The 23,101-nt window shown below is 40.7% G+C and overlaps 1 protein-coding gene across 3 annotated transcripts in view; it reads left to right on the forward strand.

Moving 5' to 3' along the window:
- The window catches only part of qser1.S (glutamine and serine rich 1 S homeolog), a 50,664-nt gene extending 45,898 nt beyond the window's left edge, over nucleotides 1–4,766 (forward strand). For all 3 annotated transcript variants that reach the window (XM_018260146.2, XM_018260145.2, XM_041560899.1), the window contains exons 11-13: nucleotides 933–1,076; nucleotides 1,716–1,811; nucleotides 3,471–4,766. In XM_018260146.2, the coding sequence (XP_018115635.1) occupies nucleotides 933–1,076; nucleotides 1,716–1,811; nucleotides 3,471–3,611 (381 nt within the window). In that variant the 3' untranslated portion in view covers nucleotides 3,612–4,766. The remainder of the gene's footprint in view (nucleotides 1–932; nucleotides 1,077–1,715; nucleotides 1,812–3,470) is intronic.
- The last annotated feature ends 18,335 nt before the right edge of the window (nucleotides 4,767–23,101 follow it).

Raw genomic sequence — 23,101 nt, forward strand, 5'->3', positions numbered from 1 at the left:
GACCAATTCTAAGCAACTTTTCAATTGGTCTAAATTATTTTTTTTTTATAGTTTTTTAATAATTTGCTGTCTTCTTCTGACTCCTTCCAGCTTTCAAATGGAGAGTCACATGTCCCATCTAAAAAAAGAGAAAATGCTCTATAAAGGTCCCCATACACAGGCCTATAAAAGCTGTCATCAGACCGAGTAGGGCACTTATTGGCCCATGTGTTGGGCCATCCGACGGGCGCACACGATCGATATCTGCCCGAAAGTCGGTCAGATGTCAATCGGGCAGGGTAAGAAATCCCATCGCGGCCGCATCTGTTCGTTGATGCGATCCAACCTCCTGTATTGCCTCCATTCTGATCCGATCATTGGGCCCTACGGCTCACGATTGGATCAGCCCAATATCGCCAACCTCAATGTGGGCATATCGGGGAGAAATCCGCTCGTTTGGCACCTTAAGGCTTCAATCTATTGTTACTGCTACTTTGAATTACTCATCTTTATATTCACGCCATCTCCAATTCATATTCGTCTCTTATTCAAATCAATGCATGGTTACTAGAGTAATTCAGACCCTAGCAACCAGATGGCTGAAACTGCAAACTGGAGATCTGCTGAATAAAAAAGCTAAATAACTCCAAAACCACAAATAATAAAAAATTAAAACCAATTGCAAATTGTCTCAGAATATCCCTCTCTACATCATACTAAAAGTTAACTTAAAGGTGAACAACCCATTTAAATATTTATGCAATTCCCTTAGTTTAGTGTAACAAGAAAGGCTAGTCTGAATACTCTTGGCGTATTGTTAAGATCTCTGATATTACAAGAATACTTCTTTCCTACCGTTGATTCTTTCTCATTTATCAATTACATTTTTTTTAGCATTTTTTTAACACCATTTTTGCTTTTGTTCCTCTGCCTCCTTCCCCCATCACCCCAAGAATGCTCTGGAAAATTACCCCGATTTTGCAATCATTTCCCGAGAGACAAAAAGCAAATCTGCAGCGTGCAAAATAAAAGTCAATGGAAAGTGGTACAACAAGAAAACCCTGCGGCCTGCCAAGAACCCATCCAAGCAATCACAGGTGCGTTCTGACAAATCTATATAATATGGAAGAAATGGCAGGGAGCTCTCTTAAAGTGGCCATTCATGCACAGATATTATCGTATGAAACCAGGTTTTGTGCGATATTCTGTGCGTGTATGGTCGGAGGGAAGGCAACCAACTTGGATATTGGCGGTGAAGTAGATTTTTATTGTTTCTACCCTTATTTATGAAGATTCAGCTCTTAACATTTGTAATAAAACCAAAGGAAATGGTTGCAGGAATGATCATAATTTTAACGTGTATGTTTAATCAGCACAATCAGAAATCATGTATTTTTCCTTTAAACTCCCAAAACTTGCCGATATTGTACAAGGATTTTTTTTTTTTGCCGTGATGTTGCAATGTCACTAGAGGGTATTGCTTCCTTTTTCTTTTTATTATGACTATGAGGGTCAGGGCACACAGACAGATTCACGGAGATTAGTTGCCCCGGCGACACATTGCCTCTTCTTCGGGGCTAAATAATAGTACGTTTTTTTCCAACGGAGCACAGATTTGCTGTCCAATATTTTTTTTCTTCTGTCAGAAATATTCATTTCAAATAATGTCACTACTTACCTTGTCATACCTGCTAATATCTAGGTGCACTAATAACTATTGATCGTTTTTATCATAGGAGTTCCCTGTAGAGCCTGAAAAATCACAGCTGTGTTCACTATATCATGCACTCCACCATTACAAGTACCATATATATCTCAAATGCAAAGAAGAGGTATGTAATTCTTGACCTAGATGCTTTTCCTCTTTCTCTCCCTTTTTTAACATCTTAGGATAAGTAAACCTTAAAAATAAGTGAATGTAAAATTGACGAGGGGGCTATGCTAAGCACTTTTGCAATTTACATTCATTATTTTTTCTTTTTAAATTCCAGGATATTAAGGGATACATGTGCTGTTAATATGAATGAAATGTGTTACAACAGCGCCACCTGCTGGTCATTTCCCACTAGTCTGACCATCAAGTAGTCAAGGAAGTTGTCAGGAGAAAGAAAGATGCTGCTCTGATGTTCTTCTGGTTAGGAAAGTTGTGAGAAAGGTCTCTAATTGTTTTCCTAATCAGAAGAAAATCAGAGCAGCCTCTTTCTCCTGACAACTTCCTTGACTACTTGGTGGGAAACTGACCAGCAGGTGGTGCTGTTATAACAAAATTCATTCATAATAACAGCACATGTAACCCTTTAATATTTTGGAATAAAAAGAAAATAAATAATGAATGTAAATTGCAAAAGTGCTTAGAATAGTCCCCTCGTCAATTTTACATTCACTTCTTTATAAGGTTTACTTATTCTTTAAAGGAGAACTTAAACCACCGTTAATCAAAAATCCCCTTCTGTCCATTGGCCCCCCTCACTGCTTTCTCCTTCTTAGTAACTCAGTGTAAAAAGTGTCCCTGTCATGTACATTGGCATATTCATGCAGAATAGTGCAGCGGAGCTATTCGGCAACATCTTCTGCATCTTCGAATATTCTTCTTTTCCTTCGGCAATCTTTGGAGCTTTCCGCGCAATTGCAGTAGGCACGAATACCAGAACAGTCCCAACGCTGCATGCACGAGAAAGCTCCGTGCCGGCGCTCACTTCCACGATGAATCAGAAGATACAGAAGATGCAGCCAGAGAGCTCCGCTGCACTGCTCTGTATGAATATGCCAAGGTACATGACAGGGACACTTTTTACAGTGAGTTACTAAGGAGGGAAAAGCAGTGAGGGGGGCCAATGGACGTAAGGGGATGGGGATTTTTGATTAACGGAGGGTTTAGTTCTCCTTTAAAGGGGTGGTTCACCTTTTCTTTAACTTTCTATATGTTCTAAAATGGCTTATTCTAAGCATCGTTTTAATTGGCCTTCATTTTTATTATTTACCACCTTCTTCTGACTCTTTCTTCTCAGCTTTCAAATGAGGTTCACTGACCCCCATCTAAAATTGCTGATAGGACAATAGATGGCAGCATAATACCATTATTACTAGGGATGCACCACTATTTTGGATTCGGCCGAACCCATGAATCCTTCACAGATTTGGCCAAATATTGAAGCAAATCCTAATTTGCATATGCAAATTAGAGGTGGGAAGTGGGAATTGTATTGTGACAAAAAGTCACACAATTTTCCCTCCCTGCTCCTAATTTGCGCAAGGATTCGCTTCGGCCGGGCAGAAAGATTTGGCCGAATCCTGCTGAAAAAGGCCGAATCCCGAACCAAATCCTAGATTCGGTACATCCCTAATTATTACATACATACTTTTATTTCCTTATTTGGTGGGTTCCAGGTTCTGTGGTTGTTTAAATGGTTCGTACCCCATTTTTATGGCTGTCATGGTCTCTTGTTACCATGGGAGACATTGTTGCTTATGCATTTTGTGTTTTGTTGCAGGTTTCCTCTGTACAGAAAGCAAACCGAGACCTGAAGCAGGAGGAGCTGGTCAACCACTGTCTGAAAAATATAAAGTGGGTGGAGGACCTCTTTGAGAAGTTTGGTGAACTTTTGAGTCGTGTGCAGCAAACATGTTCTTAGGCCCAAGCTTTTTTTTTTTCCTTGCCCAGCCCTACGCTCTTCTTACAGTATATCCCTCCCCCCCAACAGCACTAACATACTGGAAGAGACATCTAAAGACTCCAAACGAGAGCCAGACTGTTAGCAGTAGACATTGCTAATATTCTCCATACGTCGGAAGAAGCCGCTCTAGACCCAGGAAAGACTGGGATGCAAACAGCACGTTTTATCCTGCCCTTTTTTTTTTTTTTTCCCCCTTCCATTGACTTTTTTTTTTTTTTCTATTTTGTAAACTATTGGGTAATGCTTTATTTTTGTTTTAAAGGAAAATTTATTTTCTGCAAAATGATACAGCATGCACTAAATATAGAGTTTCTTTCTTTACCTATAGCGATAACACTTAAATGCTTTACTACATTTTTGGGGTTTTTTTTTTATTTTTATTCTGCCTCTGTAAAGAGAGAACCTCTTGTATCCCCCCTCCCGTTAATGATTTAAGGCCGAGGTACAAAAAAACAATATTTGCCTTTATAATTTCCAGATCACTGCATATAGCCTATTAAGTAATACTGTACATTTTGTAAAACAAAAAGTTCCGTGGGACACCCCCCCCCCGACATAACCACCGTGATTAAAAAGAAAAAGATCGTAGAAATCGTTACAATTTACAGACTCCTTTTACGAATGATTATTGTTCAGGAGACTGAACGCGGAGTTGGTGCAATTCTTTGACTGCTTTTTTTTTTTTGTGTCAAATTATATTATAATGGATAAAAAAACAAAAAAAACAAAAATTTACCTTAACTATTTTCCCGGTTTTGAAGAAAACTATTTTCCTTTATACTGTGTCATTTCTTTAAAAAAAAAAAAAATCAATTGTACATTTTATCTCACTAATAGTTGTATTTTTCACAAGAGAAAATATTGTGGTTAAAATTATGTTTCATGGATCTTTGTAATACACTTCCCATTGTTTTCAGCCAATCCCTATTCATTTCTATGTTGATTTCGCATTGTATGCAATATATCTCTAGCTAGGCTTCCTCCCCCACCCGTAGATGTTAGTTACAGTGTTAACCAGCAACTGTATAGCGGGTTAATTTACATTTACATGTAGATCATAGACACTGCAACCGTTTTCTGATCCTTGAAAAAATAAATTCCTTACTAAACTTGCACTTGACCAATGAAGTGTTGTTTAACCAAAATATCACGCCACCATCTTCACGGTAGATGTTTCTTAAGCTGGCCATAGACTCACAGATCTGGTCGTTTGGCGACATCGGAACGTTCGGCCGTATGGCCGTACAGTCGTATTACAATACTCCAAGTGTCTCCAACGGGTCGGTCGGTTAAAAATCAAACCTTCCCGAACAATATCGTGGCCAGATATCGATCGGGAAGACCCGTCGGAAGCCCCCATACACCGGTATGGGCAACTTTATCTGCCCGTGTATGGCCACCATTACTCCTGCTACCACAATCTTGCTAAGCTGTAGCTGTAATTAGTGTTGTGGTTCCACAATGTCTTCAGGTACATAGACAGTATCTGGTTAATGCGAACGTTCGGCCCTAGGGCCAAACAATCGTATTATTTAAAGGAAATGGGCGCAGACGGATCATAGGACCGTCGACTATCCATTGTGGTCCTCGATCGTGGGAAAAAATCAAACCTGGCCAATCAATATCAGGAGATACTTGAGTTTGATGTGGTGCTGCAGTGTATCTTGACTTAATTGGCTCTAGGGATACTTGAGATCCTTGAGAGACTGAGAAGACATAACACACTTACTAAGTATCTCCAGAGTTGAGCAAGTGAACAAAGATGTAAGTGGGTAATGTCTCCTCAATTTCCTAATCCCTGGAGCTAAACAAGCGAAGAGAGAGAGACTGTGGCACCACAAAACACTTTGTCTTCTCAATTTCTCATAAAAAACGTTTTGTGTTTTTTTGAGTTTTTGGCATTTGGACTTTAATAAATAACCCCTTAGTGTGTTGTGGAGCCACATTCTCTCTTTACACTCCTAGTTCCATAGATGCTTTGGATTGTGGCACCACCATATGTTCACACAATAACCTTATCTTGCCTTGATCATGAAATACTTTGCAAGTCTGTTGTGGTGCTGTTCACTTCCGTTGTCGTTTTTCTGTGATCTGGAGAGATTCTAGAGATCTAGAAGATCTGGAGCGGTTGTACAATTCAAACCATTTGTTTCTTTGTTTTGGTTTTTGTGGGGGGTTTTTTTGTTTTTTTTTGTACCTAACCACAGCACACAGGCAGCCAGGAGAGAATAGTCTTGACATTCCTTCCTTCCTTTTTTTTTTTTTTATTTTTTTTTTGGAATGTTCTACTATGGGAGAGAATTTACAAACAATGCTTGACATACACTGCCCCATGGCCGCATCTTTATTTCTTCAACATCTTTGTGTAGGTCCTGAGTGTGCAGCACATAAAAGGGGAAGCCCTGCAAGGCACTGGACCTGAAAATAGTCTGCTATGGGTGCCTGTGCAGGACATATTTAGATAGCTTTAAACTTGAATGCTTAAAACGTTGAGAATTGTGACCCCTGCTGGTTGTATAATGGTATCATCCATTGCTTATCAGATGGCCATGATTGCTGTGCGTATGCTTATAATGGTAATTAGAATGCCGCCACACATCCAGCGCTGTGTCCGTCGCACATAGATGACATTTAGCGCAGGTAACCCATATTTGCTGTAGCAGTCACCTGGGGAGGCACATTTATCAAAAGTTGAATTTTTAATTCATGTGAGTTTTTTAAAACTCCCCTAAACTCCCATAAATTCAAAATTAGACCAAATTAAATTTATGTAAAACACTGAATTTTTTCGAATTTGGATGAATGTAATCTACGAAAAAAACCCTCTAATGTTGGGAAGGCTTCAAACAATTCAAAATTGATCCCTGGACGTATCCCATTGACTTAAACAACAATTCGGCAGGTTTTAGGTGGCGAATAGTCGAATTTGAGTTCTTGATGGGCCAGAGTATGATAAATCTCGAAAATCAAATTCAAATTTTTTTAAAAAACTCCAATCGAATTTGAATAACTCCCTAGTCAAATTTGACCATAAAAAAACTCAAATTTACATTTTAATGTCGTAGTGTGCACAATCTGCCCAACCCTAATTGCTCCATCTGCCCAGGCCTGGAAATTACCAGCATACAAAGAAGCTCAACCGTCTGTGCATATTGCTAATCTGGAGGTTCTTCTTAAAAGATTAATTTGGGTTACTAATTATAAATATCATTTGGGAATTGTTTGCAAAGAACATTTCAACTTTTTTTAGATTAACAGATGAGGCGGGGCATCTCCATGTCTTTGGCATCAACAGCCATTTATAGTTTTATACAGGTATGGGATCCGTTATCTAGGAACCTGTTATCCAGAAAGCTCCGAACTAGGAAAGGCCGTCTTCCATAAACTCCATTAAAATGAAATAATCTGAATTTTTAAAAATGATTCTTTATTCTCTGTAATAATAAAACAGTAGCTTGTAATTGATCCCAGCTAAGATATCATTTATACTTATTGGAGGCAAAACCAGCCTATTGGGTTTATTTAATGTTTAAATGATTTTCTATTAGAATTAAGGTATGAAGATCTAAATTATGGAAATATCCGTTATCCGGAATGCCCCAGGTCCCGCGCATTCTGGATAACAGGTTCCATAGTTGTACCATCTCTGCGCTGTGTGTTTTGAAGTAATTGGGCCTCTGCCCAGGTTCCCAATATGGCATCTCTGTTTTGTACACACCGTAACTCCCTGTAGATTTAATCAACCTGCAAGTTATAGTCAGTTAAATTGCCTTTAGAGATACCGGTACTTCTAGAGAAATAAAATGTTTTTTCCTGTATATTAAATTATCCAGCAAAATACAGCGGATGTGCCGACAGGCCAGGGAGATCAGTTGACATCACAATAGTGAGTTCATTAAAAGTTATGCTTTATAATATCCATAAAAATATATATATATATATATATATATATATATATATATCTTCATTATAGCAAATAATATGACCTTTTAAAGCCCGATGGTGTTAGACCCATCTTCTGAACACTCTTGCAATTTACATTTGTATTCTTATTATTTCTATGATATTAATTGACATGGATGAATGATGAGTGTTCCATGATCGTCTCCTTCTGTTCTGCTGATGGGGGTTGAACAGAACAGCAAAAAAAACTACTAAATTACTGATTTAGGAAGCATCTCATGGAACTTCTCTGCTCAGTCCTGTTAGGGTGGTGTCAGACAGGGAGGTTAGTTGCCCAGCGACAAATTTCTCTACTGCGTGCGACTTGTCTCCCCAATATGCCATCCCGCCGGCAAAATCGCTTTGGAATTACGAAGTCAGGCAATTTTGGAAAGCGGAAGGCATTTTGAGAGATTAGTCGCTCGAAGTAGAGAAGATTTTTCGCTGGGCGACTAATCTCCACTGCCAACCACCCTTACTACTGTCGAGAGACTTCCTTCTTCAATATTTTAGGCTTTTGTTGCTCGCTCTGGACAGAACAGAAGGGGGAGCTCATGTTACACATTGTCATATTGGTGGTTAAACAAAATAAATAAATAACTTTAAATTGCCAAAGTGTAAGGAAGATGGACAACAGTTATAAGAGAGATGTTCTATGCACCTATCAAAGGAAGATGGACACCAGTTATAGGAGAGATGTTCTATGCACTTATCAAAGGAAGATGGACACCAGTTATAGGAGAGATGTTCTATGCACTTATCAAAGGAAGATGGACACCAGTTATAGGAGAGATGTTCTGTGCACCTATCAAAGGAAGATGGACACCAGTTATAGGAGAGATGTTCTATCCACCTATCAAAGGAAGATGGACACCAGTTATAGGAGAGATGTTCTATGCACCTATCAAAGGAAGATGGACACCAGTTATAGGAGAGATGTTCTATGCACCTATCAAAGGAAGATGGACACCAGTTATAGGAAAATAACCTATTTTATGCTGGTTTTAGTGTAGGTAGACATCAATACAGTCTTTGTGCTTCATGTTGACTGCCCTCCCTTGTTATACAGATGCCAGCCTCCTCTGGCCCACTCAGTGCCACGGTTAAGGGTAAAGACGACAATGCGTTTCTTTATAATATGCTCCGACACAATGATGTGTTTATCCAAAGAGATTTACTCCTGCCACATAAAGAGCTGCCAAGTTTACTGCAAAGGGGCTCCTCGTTTGCACACAATGGCCGCCATTGAGTCGGGCCCCTGTCCGTGGGGGCATCGTGTTGCTCTGTAGGACGTGTAAGGGCTATTTTATTTATTTATTGTTTGTGGTTTTTGAGTTTAGCTTTTTATTCAGCAGCTCTCCAGTTTGGCATTCCTGCAATCTGGTTTCTACGGTCAAACTTACCCTAGCAACCATGCATTGATTTGAATAAGAGACTGGAATATGAATAGGAGCGGCCTGAAAGGAAAGATGAGTAATAAAAAGTAGCAATAACAATACATTTGCAGTAGTGATGTGCGTGTCAGGATTTTCCCGACCCCTGCCTGCCCCCTGCCCTCCCTCAGCCTGCCAGAGCCCGACTTCCAGGTTCCTTTTATAGACTCGCGCTGACCCGCCGATGACATCACAAAAGGGGCGTGGTGCGTGTCTATAAAAGTTCAACCCCTATTTGAAAGCAGGAAAGCGTCCGATGTAGAAGGCAAATTATTAAAAATAACTATGAATATTGAAGACCAATTAAAAAGTTGCTTGGAATTAGTCATTCTATAATATACTAAAAGTTAATTTAGAGGTGAACCGCCCCTCTAAATATACCAATGAGATACTGAAAGTCTGACTGCCTGCACTCCGCTGTCTCCTCTACAGGCTAATAAAAATGGGGCCTTGTTGCTCCTCTCTGGTCCCCCAATCCACAGCAAGCTTTTATTGGGTCAGAGGCAGCTCCTAGCCAATCACACAGCCTCCCTACTGTAATATAGCAGAGGATTATATTTTTAATGTACTTTTCCTTAATGCAGGGACATTGCTACCAAAATCATTAACTGCTAAGACTGTCCAGAGTCCCAGCTATTACAGCAACATACAGAAAGTACAAATAGATAAAAAAAATATATATATATCCTTTTAAATTGCCAGTACACCTTCTATTCGGTCTTAAAAAGAGGGGGAAATACATGGAAAGAATTGTTAATTTATTAGGGGGAACAATCGTTAAAAATTTAAAATGTAGTACAGGTATGGTATTAGTTTTCTGGAAACCTGTTATCCAGAAAGCTCTGAATAATGTAAAGTCTGTAATCCCATAGACTCTCATTTTATCCTAATATTCCAAATTTTTAAAGATGATTTCCTTTTTCTTTTTACACTAAAACCGTAGCTTGTACTTGATCCCTAAGATATAATTAATCCTTATTGGAAGCAAACCCAGCCTATTGGGGTTTATTTAATGTTTAAATCTAGTAGATTTAAGGTATGAAGATCCAAATTACGCAAAGATCCGTTATCCGGAAAAACCCAGTTTCTGAGCATTCTGGATGACAGATCCCATACCTGTATAAGCTTTGTCTCGCATAGAGAAGTAACTTTCTAAATACTATCAACTACAAATTCTGTCCCATTGCTGAAATAATAGTTACTCTGCACCAACGCTCTTCCTGACAATCTGTCTCTCTACGTGCTGCTTTGTGTCAGAGTCGGTTATTTTGAAAGACTCTAATATGTACAGTAGAGCTGACGCATTTTTTTAGGCAGTAGCGTCAGGTAACAAACCTACAGATTAGGGATGCACCGAATTAGGGGCGGGTAGGGAAATCACGTGACTTTTCGTCACAAAAGATTTTTTTTCTACATTTTCCTTTCCTGTCCCTAATTTGCAGATCGGTTCAGTATTCGGCCGAATCTTTCACCAAGGATTCGGCCGAATCCCAAATAGTGGATTCGGTGCATCCCTACTACAGATATAGGGGGGCCTACACCATTCCAAAAACCTTTGACACATTTGTACCCAAAAAGTGACAGTTTTACAATTATCTTTTTTTCTTCATTTTCAGCAATGATGCGAGTGACTGGGAAATATTTTTGGTGTTAATATCTATGTTAAAGTCTCCTTTCAAATATTTTTTTTCCCCTCAAAATCCATAATAGAAGGTTTTTATCTATGGCAGTTGTTCATGTTCCCAGGCTTTTGACCGGAAAAAAAAAGTTAATTATTGCTATAAAAAAAATATTTTCCGAAGAATTTCTAAGCAAAGCATGTTCAGATTTCTTCTTTAACTCCATTGTTCCTGGAGACTGTGCCCTGGAAAATTGATGACTGTCTGTTTGAAGTCACAGCTTGGCTTCCGACACACGTTACAGGCGGCAGCCGTTTCGGAAAGCCAGATTCTAAAAATAGCCCCAGGGTGAACTGGAAAAAGCAGCGCTGAGAAAACAACTCAGAATTATCTGGATTACGCAAAATAAATATTTCAACCCAGGGGCCTCTGTACATGATCCAGTTAATTCGTTATTTGTCTGTAATCGTGTTAAAGGTTAAGTAAACCTTAAAAATAACTGCATGTAAAATTGATGAGGGGCCTATTCTAAGCACTTTTGCAATTTACATTCATTATTTATTTTCTTTTTATTCCAAAATGTTAAAGGATACATGTACCGTTAATATGAATGAATTTTGTTACAACAGCGCCACCTGCTGGTTATTTCCCACCAGTCTGACCAGCAAGTAGTCAAGGAAGTTGTCAGGAGAAAGAAAGAGGCTGCACTGATGTTCTTCTGCTTAGGAAAGATTTGATAAAGGTTTCTAATTGTTTTCCTAAGCAGAAGAACATCAGAGCAGCCTCTTTCTCCTGACAACTTCCTTGACTACTTGGTGGTCAGACTGGTGGGAAACTGACCAGCAGGTGGCGCTGTTATAACAAAATTCATTCATATTAACAGTACATGTATCCCTTAATATCTTGGAATTTAAAAAGAAAAAATAATGAATGTAAATTGCAAAAGTGCTTAGAATAGCCCCCTCGTCAATTTTACATGCACTTATTTTTAAGGTTTACTTATCCTTTAATAAAAAAAACCTCGAAGTGTTGTTTAGAATACTGTATACAGCAGGAGTGCCCATACTTTAATAAAGCGAGGTCTACTTTTAGTGATGTTGTCTCATTATGATCTACATTCATGAAAGCTTTGTAAGCATTCTGTTCCTTTGAAAATATTACTTAAATATTGATTTATGGGAAAATGTATATTGCTACATTTAACAAACATCTATTTCTTATGTAACCTTAACGTGAAAATATCTGAATGAGAAGCATGAAATAGGAGGGTGATATAGACAAGCTGTTGACAGTGTCTTGAGATCTACTGATCACCGGTTAAAGATCTATTGGTAGATCCCAATCTACCTTTTGGGCACCCCTGATATACAGTATATAACCGGATATTCACTGCTCTTGTGTGTTATAGAAGGATTTTAGAAGTCCCTGTGGAGTCCCTTGATCATCCAAGGCCACAGGTCTTGGAACTCCAAGGAGACCTGTATTTCTTATAATGGCTTGAGTTTTGATAAACCATGTGACACAATAAAGGAGATATTTTCCAGTGGGTTACTACAGGATGGCCCCTTCACCTTCTTCTGGGTGGTCAAATGGCTGCAAAATTTGGAAGAACGCATCGTTTACTCTGTATCTTTCCTTCTTCGGAGGGTTGTGTATGCTTTATGACTTACTACAGAGAGGTAACCTATTGCCTTCAATTAAGAGCTCAGAAACAAATGGAGGACATCAAGCACACTGACCATAAGGTCTAACTATAATGGGGATGAACAAACGGGGTGGTCTACCAGAAGACCTTGAGGTGGTCACGAGAGCACAGAAGCCCATCATTGTCCAACGCTACATTAGATCTTCTTTCTAAGTATTTTCCATAGAGAATGGCTGGAGAAATAGCGGTTTGTGTTCTTTCTAGGACAGTCCATCTCTTTGGGACAGAGGGTAGACCATGATGTCTACTTGACTCAAAGTAGAAATCACATCTCTAAAGTCCTGGCGTACCTGGCCTATATTGCACCATGGGAAGTATACCTTTTTGCACAAATTAATTTTGCACAAATTCTGCATGTAGAGAGACATGATGTCTGGTGATTTTAATAGAGTGACCTCTAATACATCTTCTAGGCAAAAGGAGCCCCTCTATAAGATGTATTGGATCATTCATCTGACACCCAACTCCTGCATGAAGACGGAATGAAGAGAAACAGATGCTGAGAGAGGAATAGTGAAGATAAACTTGATTATTTCAGAAACACTGCAGCATTTTTAATTGATTGTATTTAGAAAGTTTCTTATTTCAGTATGAGGAAGCTTATATTAATTTTTCATTTTCCAAATAGTTCCCCTTTAAAGTGAGCTGATAACCAGTTGTTTGTGCCATCCACATAGTTTCTAATCAACACCTTCTTACCTTTCCCATAAATCATCAGGTTCAGACATGGAATTGGGTTCAAAAATCAGGCCATGCTATAGGAAATGAATTCACTGGTGCTGGTGAGTTGCTCAAAATAAGTGGGAGGAGTAAAGATTCTTGTATTGGTTTAAAAATAATTGCCCAGGGCACATGCAGAGGTGTGGCAAACATTCTCTAACACTGAGGAATAGATGTAGAATGCATAATTGTCACTGTCAGTGTTTGTACAGTGTGGCTCAAAACAATAAACTCCACATGTTGGGTGAGCTTTGATTTGGCCAAACCCGAGAAGGGTCAAGTTGACCAGCCAATAAGTTAAATCTCCCCTGGTAAGGCTGCATGGAAGATGTGAACTAAAACCCAATACTTCCCAGTTCCGTCTGGCATTTGAAAATGGTTAAAATCCCGCCTGGGGCACCCTTATGATGTAGTCTTCTTCTGACCCATCTCGAAAAGATGACGATACAACCATTGGGCAGGGGGTCAAACTTTCAGATGGATTTGGTCTTCCCCTTGAGTGGACAAATTGGCGACTCCATGTGTTTGTTTTGGCATCTTTACAGGTACTATGTTGTATCCTTAGTAGTTATGGGACCACTGACTGTCCCTTCTCGTTATACATTAGGCTCCATTGAGAAGGTCCCTTGAATATAATGAACCACAATGCACTTCTGCATAGAGAAGAGGCTCTAGTCTTGGGGCCTGCACAAAGTTATGGAAGTGCCTTGGTCTAAACAAGGTGAATCTACAGGCACATTACTACTTAGAGGGACACTGGGCAAAACAAGGGTGGTCAGGCATTAGCTGGATCAGTGGGTGCTCCTTGTATTCCTGCTGAAGTTATGGAAACTCTCTATGTGACACACGGCTACTCCAGGAACTGTCACTGTGCAATATTGCAGTTCTGCTAAACCCACATGCAATGACCCTTGACTGCAAAGACAGATGCAAAGCTCAGCATGTCTCCGGCAACATCTCTTGTCACGGAGGGGAGCAAACACCAAGGGGCACATTTACTCGAGTGAAGGATTAGAAGGAAAAAAACTTTGAATTTCGAAGGTTTTTTTTGGGTACTTCGACCATCGAATTGGCTACTTCGACTATGACTTCGACTTCGAATCGAACGATTCGAACTAAAAAACGTTCGACCATTTGATAGTCGAAGTACTGTCTCTTTAAAAAAAATTAGACTACCTATTTCAGCACTTTAAACCTACCGAGCATCAATGTTAGCCTAGGGGGATCAAGTACAAGCTACTGTTTTATTAATATAGAGAAAAAGGAAATCATTTTATTTGGTAGAAAGGAATGGGATCTATTATCCAAAAAGCTCTGAATTACAGGAAGGCTGTCTCCTATAGATTCCATTATATCCAAATAATACAAATTTTTAAAAATGATTTTCTTGCTCCCCGGAAATTAATAAAACAGTAACTTGTACTTGATTCCAATTAAGATATAATTAATCCTCATTGGAGGCAAAACCAGCCTATTGGGTTTATTTTATGTTTACATGATTTCCTTGTAGACTTAAGGTATGAAGATCCAAAATACGGAAAGATCTGTTCTCCGGAAAACCCCAGGTCCCGAGCATTCTGTATAACAGGTCCTATACCTACTGTATGTAAATAAGTTAAATGTTGATTAACAAAGAGGGTGTGGGTGTGCGCGCGCTGAGTATTCTGGATAACAGTTCCCATACGCTCTCCTATCCTGATCCTAGCCTGTCTCTACCTGCACCGACCCGGCCTGTCTGGTTATTATTAAACTCTGCTTGTGCTAGCCCGGCCTGCCTGACTATACCTTCTGTTCAATATCCTTGGTAAACAATTGTGCCCCTTTGCTTGTCCAGAACCCTTTGCTTGGCTCCTCTCTTATTATGACCTGGCGGCATCCTAATAATGGAGGGCTCCTCCCGAAGTGAAAGGCGGCTGTTTTAGGCAGAAGCAAGAGCCGAGACCAGGGAGCCTAGCACTGGTTCTGGATTTAGGGTGCCGAATGTGACACTAACAAAACACAAAAGGAGGACATGGTATAGTAGGGGTCCCCAACCTTTTTTTTTTTTACCCGTGAGCCACATTCAAATGTAAAAAGAGTCGGGGAGCAACACAAGCATGAAAAATATTCCTCGGTGGTGCAAAATATTTGATTGGCCATTTGGTAGCCCCTATGTGGACTGGCAGCCTACAGGAGGCTCTGTTTGGCAGTACACCTGGTTTTCATACAACCAAAACTTGCCTCCAAGCCTGAAATTCAAAAATAAGCTCCTGCTTGAGGCCAACATTCAAGGGGTCGGAGAGCAACATGTTACTCCTGAGCCGCTGGTTGGGGATCACTGGTCTATAATATGACTCATGCTCCTGGGTTGCTATACCACAGGGATCCCCAACCAGTAGCTCGTGAGTAACATGTTGCTCTCCAGCCCCTTGGATGTTGCCTCAAACCAGGTGCTTATTTTTGAATTCCAAGCTTGGAAGCCAGTTTTAATTGCATAAAAACTAAGTATAGTGGCACGTAAAGCCTCTTGTAGGCTCTCAGTCTACATAGGGGCTACCAAATAGCCAATCACAGCCCCCATTTGGCACCACAGGGGACTTTTTCATGCTTGTGTTGCTCCCCAACTCTTTTTACATTTGAATGTGGCTCATGGGTAAAAAAAAGATTGGGGACCCCTGCCCTAGATTCATCTGAAAGCCTAACATGAAGATTAGTTTTGGGGTAAATTTTCCGACATAATTTTGGAACTATGGCTAAATGACTGATACGCTATTTTCCCATATCTGTAGTCGTTTAATGAGCTAAGGTGGGGCCTGACCAAAGGTTGGACCTTGGATAGGGCCTTGAACAAGTTTGCCAACCTCTGCAATAAGGGGAGCAACTGCAGCAGCTGTAGGGGTTCCTTGCCTCCCCAACACTGCACCGGATATAAATGCACAAGTTGGGGGCGCAGACTGCTGTATCACAGGTCCCACACATGGGGAAGGTCCACAAATATACTGTATTTTGTTGAAGGTCCTGGGGAGCTGAAATCTTTCGTCCTTGAAGATTTACTAGATGTGCCCATAGCCTGTACATGGGGATATGATGAAGAGGTGACCCCCTGTACGAATTATACTCTAGCTGGAAATCTGATGGGATCTTTCCCTTTTAATCAGTTGAGTTTGCTCATATCATGACGTTAAATCTTATTCATAGGCTCATTACATGGGGCAGAAGGGAGTACTAGCAGGGCAAAATATGGTTCGGGGGTCTTTTACAAAAGTGCAGAAATTTGCAAATGGCATAAATCTGCATTTTCGGTTACTTACAGCCTGTCAAGAACCTGCCCCCACACTTTCAGACTCAATCAGATGAATGAGGAGAGCAATCCAAACAGCAGAATGCCTGCTACAATGTGATTTATTTGCAACTACAAACGCTTTCAGACTATTGCCCCTGTACCATTCCCCAAAAACTCTTCCAGTTTTCCTAAACCTTCCTGAATTAACATCAAAACCTTTGCATAATGCTGAACTGCCTGGATCCCACTGATAGAAGGATTAGCAGCGAACCCTCGGCCAAAAGATACTTTAGGTCAGCCCAGCATAGAGGGGCAAAGTACTGCAGCAAAAATCCACACTAAAAATCTGTTTATTGTAATTTATTGTTGTTTCATTGTATTAAAACAGGTGACTATTAGTAACAGGAACATACACCTTCAAAACACGTGTACAATTCCATCCATGCCCTTTATACTGATTATCATGGTGACCCCCATTCACCTGCACCTGGGCCCACCTGTTCAGAAGCCACTCGGTTTCAGTATTATGACATGTGGGCAGTATAAGGGCCAAGTGTTCTGAGGCCCCCTAAAATTCTGCCGCCCTAGGCCCGGGCCTAGGTGGCCTTTCTACAAATCCGGGCCTGTCTGCTGGTCATTATTCAGCCACTAATCAGACCAGCTCCTTGCAGGGTCAGACTGGGCCCCCCCAGTGGCCAAGACGCGTTGGCTGAGCCGTTCCCCCCAGCTAAACTTTTTTTTGTTCACAGACGGGACTGGGCTAGCAGGGCCCACCAGGTTTTTCCCCAATATCCAGCAGGCCCAAACCGACCATGGCTCTTTGTCTCTCTTGACCCTAACCCAAAGGTCCCCAACCTTTTTCGCCCTTGAGCAACATTCCTATATATAAAAAGATGGGGAGCAAGTTGGGGAGCAACACAAGCATGAAAAATGTTCCTGGGGTGCCAAATGAGGGCTGTGATTGGCTATTGGTAGCCCCTATGTGGACTGTCAGCCTACAGGAGGTTCTACTTGGCAGTACATCTGGTTGTTATGCAACTAAAACTTGCCTCCAAGCCTGGAATTCAAAAATAAGCTCCTGCTTTGAGGCAACTTGGAGCAACATCCAAGAGGTTGGTGAGCAACATGTTACTCACGAGCTACTGGTTGGGGATCAGATCACTGCTCTAACCAGTAACATGCCAGCCAGTGTGTAGCTCTTCCATAGGGGATGAATGATGTGGTGAGAGGTACAGATGCCCACCCCTGGTTTGGGTGTCAAAGTCTTCCAGCCAAACCCTGATATAATATTCTTTTACCGGCATTTCCCCATTCAGATCTCTAGACCCACTTATTATGATTTTATCTCAGTACAATATTACTTAGGGGCACATTTACTTAGCTCGATTGAAGGATTAGAATAAAAAATACTTCGAATTTCGAAGTATTTTTGTTGGCTACTTCGACCATCTAATTGGCTACTTAGACTTCGACTTTGAATGGAATGATTCGAACTAAAAATACAGGACCTGTTATCCAGAATGCCCAGGACCTGGGGTTTTCCAAATAAGGGATCTTTCCATAATTTGGATCTGTATACTTTATGGGGCACATTTACTAAGCTCGAGTTAAGGATTCGAAGTAAAAAAACTTCAAATTTCGAAGTTTTTTTGGGGGTACTTCGACCATCGAATGGGCTACTACGACCTTCGACTACAAGTTCGACTTCGATTCGAATGATTCAAACTAAAAATCGTTCGACCATTCGACAGTCGTAGTACTGTCTCTTAAAAAAAATACATTGACTACCTACTTTGGTAGTTTAAAATTACCGAGGTACAATGTTAGCCTATGGGGACCTTCCCCATTACTTTTCGAAGGGTGTTTTGATCAAAGGAAAATCCTTCGATCGATGGATTTAAATCCTTCGAATCGTTCAATTCGAAGGATTTTTCCTTCAATCGATCGATCATAGTATTTGCGGTAAATCCTTTGACTTCGATATTCGAAGTCGAAGGTTTTTACTTCGAGGGTCGAATTCGAGGGTTTATTAACCCTCGATATTTGACCCTTAGTAAATGTGCCCCCAAGTTGATACATTTCTTATCTATGTCCCTGCTGAGCAGAATCCCTGGGTTTCATTAAAGGCAGAGAGACATACGCTGCTATTTCTGGAGATTAGTCGCCCAGCGACAAATCGCTTCTTCTTCTTCGGGCGACTAATTTCCCCCTGAACTGCCTTCCCGCCTGCTGGAATATATATCGCCTGCGGGATGGAACTCAGATCACTTTGGCTTTCCACAGTCGCCCGAAGTTTCCTCAGGAGGCAACTTTGGGCGACTTCGGAAAAACAAAGCGGTCTGAGTGCCGTCCTGCCGGCGATATACATTCTAGCCGGCGGGAAAGCAGTTCAGGGGGAAATTAGTCGCCCACCAAGAAGAAGCGATTTGTCGCTGGGCGACTAATCTCCCGAAATAGCAGCGTATGTCTGAGAAACATTTATTTCTGGGGAACTATCTGAAAATAATTGAACTGCAAAAAGTGTGTGGAAGGTGAACAACCCCTTTAAGTTTTCTTTTCTGGCTTCAGTGCAGGAGATCAAAAAGAAAGTCGGGACATTTCAGTAACAATCCGGGAGTGCGGGTTGAGCTTTGCACCTGCTTTGTGAGCCTTGTGTAAATGAGTCCATTTGTAGCCTATACTCAGGGCCGGGCATGTAGTGACTGGTATAACTTTCCCCTTATCTCTGTGAGTTTTCCCTACAATCAAAGACTATAGACATGAGAAATGACCATATGACTTTGCCACTCACGTGACTCATGTAGAACAAATGAGAAGACATCGTTTCCAGGTAAGTCAGTGACACGTCAGTCCAGTATATAATATATGTAATGTATATAATATATGTAATGTATATAATTGCAGTTCTTTTTTATACTAATTACAGACTTTTCTTTCTTCTTTCTACCATGGGAACCGCTGGTAACAAACATCGACCTGAAGTGGGATTCTGTGGCCAAACCGGTTTTTACGGCCTGTCAGTTCCCACTTCACACCCAGGTGACACTTTATGACCATTGTAGTGAAACACTCCCTGCCCCCTGGGCTTCAGCTCCCTGCACCAACTACTACACACTCATAGCTGCTAAATACACTGGATTATTATGGTTCTACTTTTGGAACGGAACCCACAGCTTCCAGGACAGTGTTATCAGTATCAGATAACAACCTATACCTGTATTACATTTAGGGCAGAGACACATGGGCAGATTAGAGGAGATTAGTCGCCTGACTAGGGGCGACTAATCTCCCGAACCGCCTTCCCTGCCTTCCCGCTCACTAGAATGAAAATCGCCGGTGGGATGGCACTCTAAGCACTTCATTTTCCGAGTGAGGCAATTTTGTGCGACTTCGGAAAACGAATCGCTCCGAGAGCCATCTTGTCGGTGATTTACATTCTAACCAGCGGTAAGGCAGGGAAGGTGGTTCGGGGAGATTAGTTGCCCCGAAGAAGTGGAGATTTGTCGCTGGGCGAGATTAGTCGCCCCTAATCTGCGCATGTGTCTCTGCCCTAAATGTAATACAGGTATAGGTTGTTATCTGGAAACCCGTTATCCAGAAAGCTCCAAATTACAGGAAGACCATCTCCCATAGAGTCCATTTTAATCAAATTATTAAATTTTTTATAAAAGTAATTGGCTTTTTCTGTGTAATAACAAAACAGTCCCTTGTACTTGATCCCAACTAAGATATAATTAATCCTTATTGGAGGCAAAACCAGCCTATTGGGTTTAATTAATGCTTAGATTATTTTAGTAGACATAAGGGCACATTTACTAAGGGTCGAATATTGAGGGTTAATTAACCCTCGAATTCGACCCTCAAAGTAAAATCCTTCGACTTCGAATATCGAAGTCGAAGGATTTTGGATCGCAGGAAATCCATCGATCGATCGATTTTCCTTTGATCAAAAAAAGCTTAGAAAAGTAATGGGGAAGGTCCCCATAGGCTAACATTGTAGCTCGGTAGGTTTAAACTGCCGAAGTAGGTAGTGGAAGTATTTTTTAAAGAGACAGTACTTCGACTATCGAACGGTCGAATAGTTGAACGATTTTTAGTTTGAATAGTTCGAATCGAAGGTCGTAGTAGCCTATTCGATGGTCGAAGTAGCCAAAAAAATACTTCGGACCTTATTTATCATTGAAAAAGTCCGAAAAAAATAGGTTCGGGCAAAAATCCCAATTTTTTTTTCCCTGAAAAGTCAGAATTTTTCCGTAAAAAACTTTTTGATCCTAAATCCCCGAAATCATTAGGGGGCCCATTTACCTATCTTGAGTGAAGGAATAGAAGAAAAAATACTTCGAATTTCGAATGGTCGAATATGGCTACTTCGACCATCGAATTGGCTACTTCGACCTTCGACTACTACTACGACTTTGAATCGAACGATCCGAACGAAAAATCATTTGACTATTCGACCATTCGATAGTCAAAGCGCTGTCTCTTTAAAAAATTCTTCGACCCCCTAGTTCGCCACCTTAAACGAGGCCAATGTGAGCCTATGGGGAAGGTCCCCATAGGCTTCCTAACAATTTCCTGATCGAAGGAATATCCTTCGATCGATGGATTAAAATCCTTCGAATCGTTTGATTCGTGGAATAGCGCTAAATCCTTTGACTTTGATATTCGAAGTCAAAGGATTTCAATTCGGCAGTCGAATATCGAGGGTTAATTAACCCTCGATATTCGACCCTAGGTAAACCTGCACCTAGATGTCGGTACAGACAGCAGCGCAGACACTGGGACCTTCCCCATTGAATTATACAGAACCCCGATAGCTTTCAGATGCTGAGATTTTCGAACTATCGGTCTTTAATAAATCCCGAAAAATTCTGATTTTCTTTTTTTTGGTCAGAAAAATCAGAATTTTTCAGATTTCTGATATACGGAGCTTGATAAATAACCCCTTAAAAGTCAACTGAAAGTTGAATCACCCCTTTAATGAAATGTGACGTTGAAGCATTACATTCCAAGCAGGTATTTTGGAAGGGAGAATATCACGGGGGTAAACACTCCCACTGGCATTTTGTATAATTGCTTTTTTTTAAAATAGATTTTTAAAAAATCCATCAATATTGTCTTAGGCAGTTAAATACAAGTGATCTCTGTATGATCCAGGGACTGTGACACACCCATAACCCAACATTCTCCATATTCGAATAGGTCGGCGTGGAATATTCAGGTAGACGCTGCATAAAGGAAAAGAATTCCAAATATTGAAAAATTTCAATTATTTTCTTAAATGTTTAAAATAATAAAAATGTCCCGCTGACAGACTGGAGACTTTTTCGGAGGGAGCACAGTTGTGCGAGGGGCAGCACTTTTGTATGGGCACAAGGAATGTTGTGGTTCAGTGGCCTAAATATTATAAAACAATTATTATAAGACAATGAAATAAGTGTCTGAACTGTTCCTTGGTGTTTAGAACCTGTTCCTCTTCCTGCAGAACCAGAACTTTGATTTGGGCTCAGGCACAACCACATCCTCCGGGGGACACTGTTTTTCTTAAAGGATTAGTTCACCTTTGCATTAACTGTTAATATGATGTAGAGAGGGATATTCTGAGACAATTTGCAATTGGTTTTCATTATTTATAATTTGTGGTTTTTGAGTTATTTAGCTTTTTATTCAGCAGCTCTCCAGTTTGCAGTTCCAGCTATTTGGTTGCTAGGGTCCAAATTAGCCTAGCAACCATGTATGGGTATGAATAAGACACTGGAATAGGAAGAGGCCTGAAACGAAAGATGAGTAATAAAAAGTAGCAATAACAATATGTTTGTAGCCTTAGGGCAGGAGCACACAGGCAGATTTGGGGAGATTTAGCCGCCTGGCGACTAATCGCCTCTTCTTCGGGGCGACAATCTCCCGAAACTGCCTTCCCCCTGCCTTCCGACTGCTAAAATGAAAAATCGCTTGTGCCAATCCACTTGCGGCTCTTCGATTTCCGAAGATGCTCCAGGTTTCCTCGTGAGGCAACTTCGGGCGACTTTGGAAATTGAAGTGCCGTGAGTGCCATTGCGCTGGTGGTTTCTCATTATAGCAAGTGGAAGGCAGTTCGTAGTTTGTTGTAGATCGCAGAAGAGGCGGTTAGTCGCCAGGTGACTAAATCGCCCCGAATCTGCCCGTGTGCCCCTGCCCTTACAGAGCATTTGTTTTTTTAGATGGGGTCAGTGACCCCCATTTGAAAGCTGGAAAAAGTCAGAAGAAGAAGAAGGCAAATAAATCAAAAACTATAAAAAAAAAAGAAAAACTGAGGCCAATTGGAAAGTTGCTTAGAATGAGCCATTTTATAACATACTAAACGTTAACTTAAAGGTGAGCCAGCCCTTTAAATGTGGTATTGAGCACCAGTTTGATCTCTGGCTGCATCTGGGCCCTACTGGGTTTATAGAAAATGCCCCATATAAACATATAATAGCCCACGGCGGAGGCATCACAGGGGGAGTTATCAGTTAGTTTCATACAGAAGGCAATAGGGGAACATGATGGAGACAGTTGGGAATGATGTTTTAGGCAAAAGGAGCCCCCCTATAAGATATATTGGATCTAACTGTCAATAACTGACACCCAACTCCTGCATGAAGACAGAATGAAGAGAAACAGATGCTGAGAGAGGAATAGTGACAATAAACTAGATTATTTCAGAAACACTACAGAATTTTTAATTGATTGTATTTAGAAAGTTTCTTACTTCCGTATGCTGGAGCTAATATTACATTTTCATTTTC

This window comes from Xenopus laevis, chromosome 4S (assembly GCF_017654675.1).
Source record: "Xenopus laevis strain J_2021 chromosome 4S, Xenopus_laevis_v10.1, whole genome shotgun sequence".
NCBI classification, from domain to species: domain Eukaryota; kingdom Metazoa; phylum Chordata; class Amphibia; order Anura; family Pipidae; genus Xenopus; species Xenopus laevis.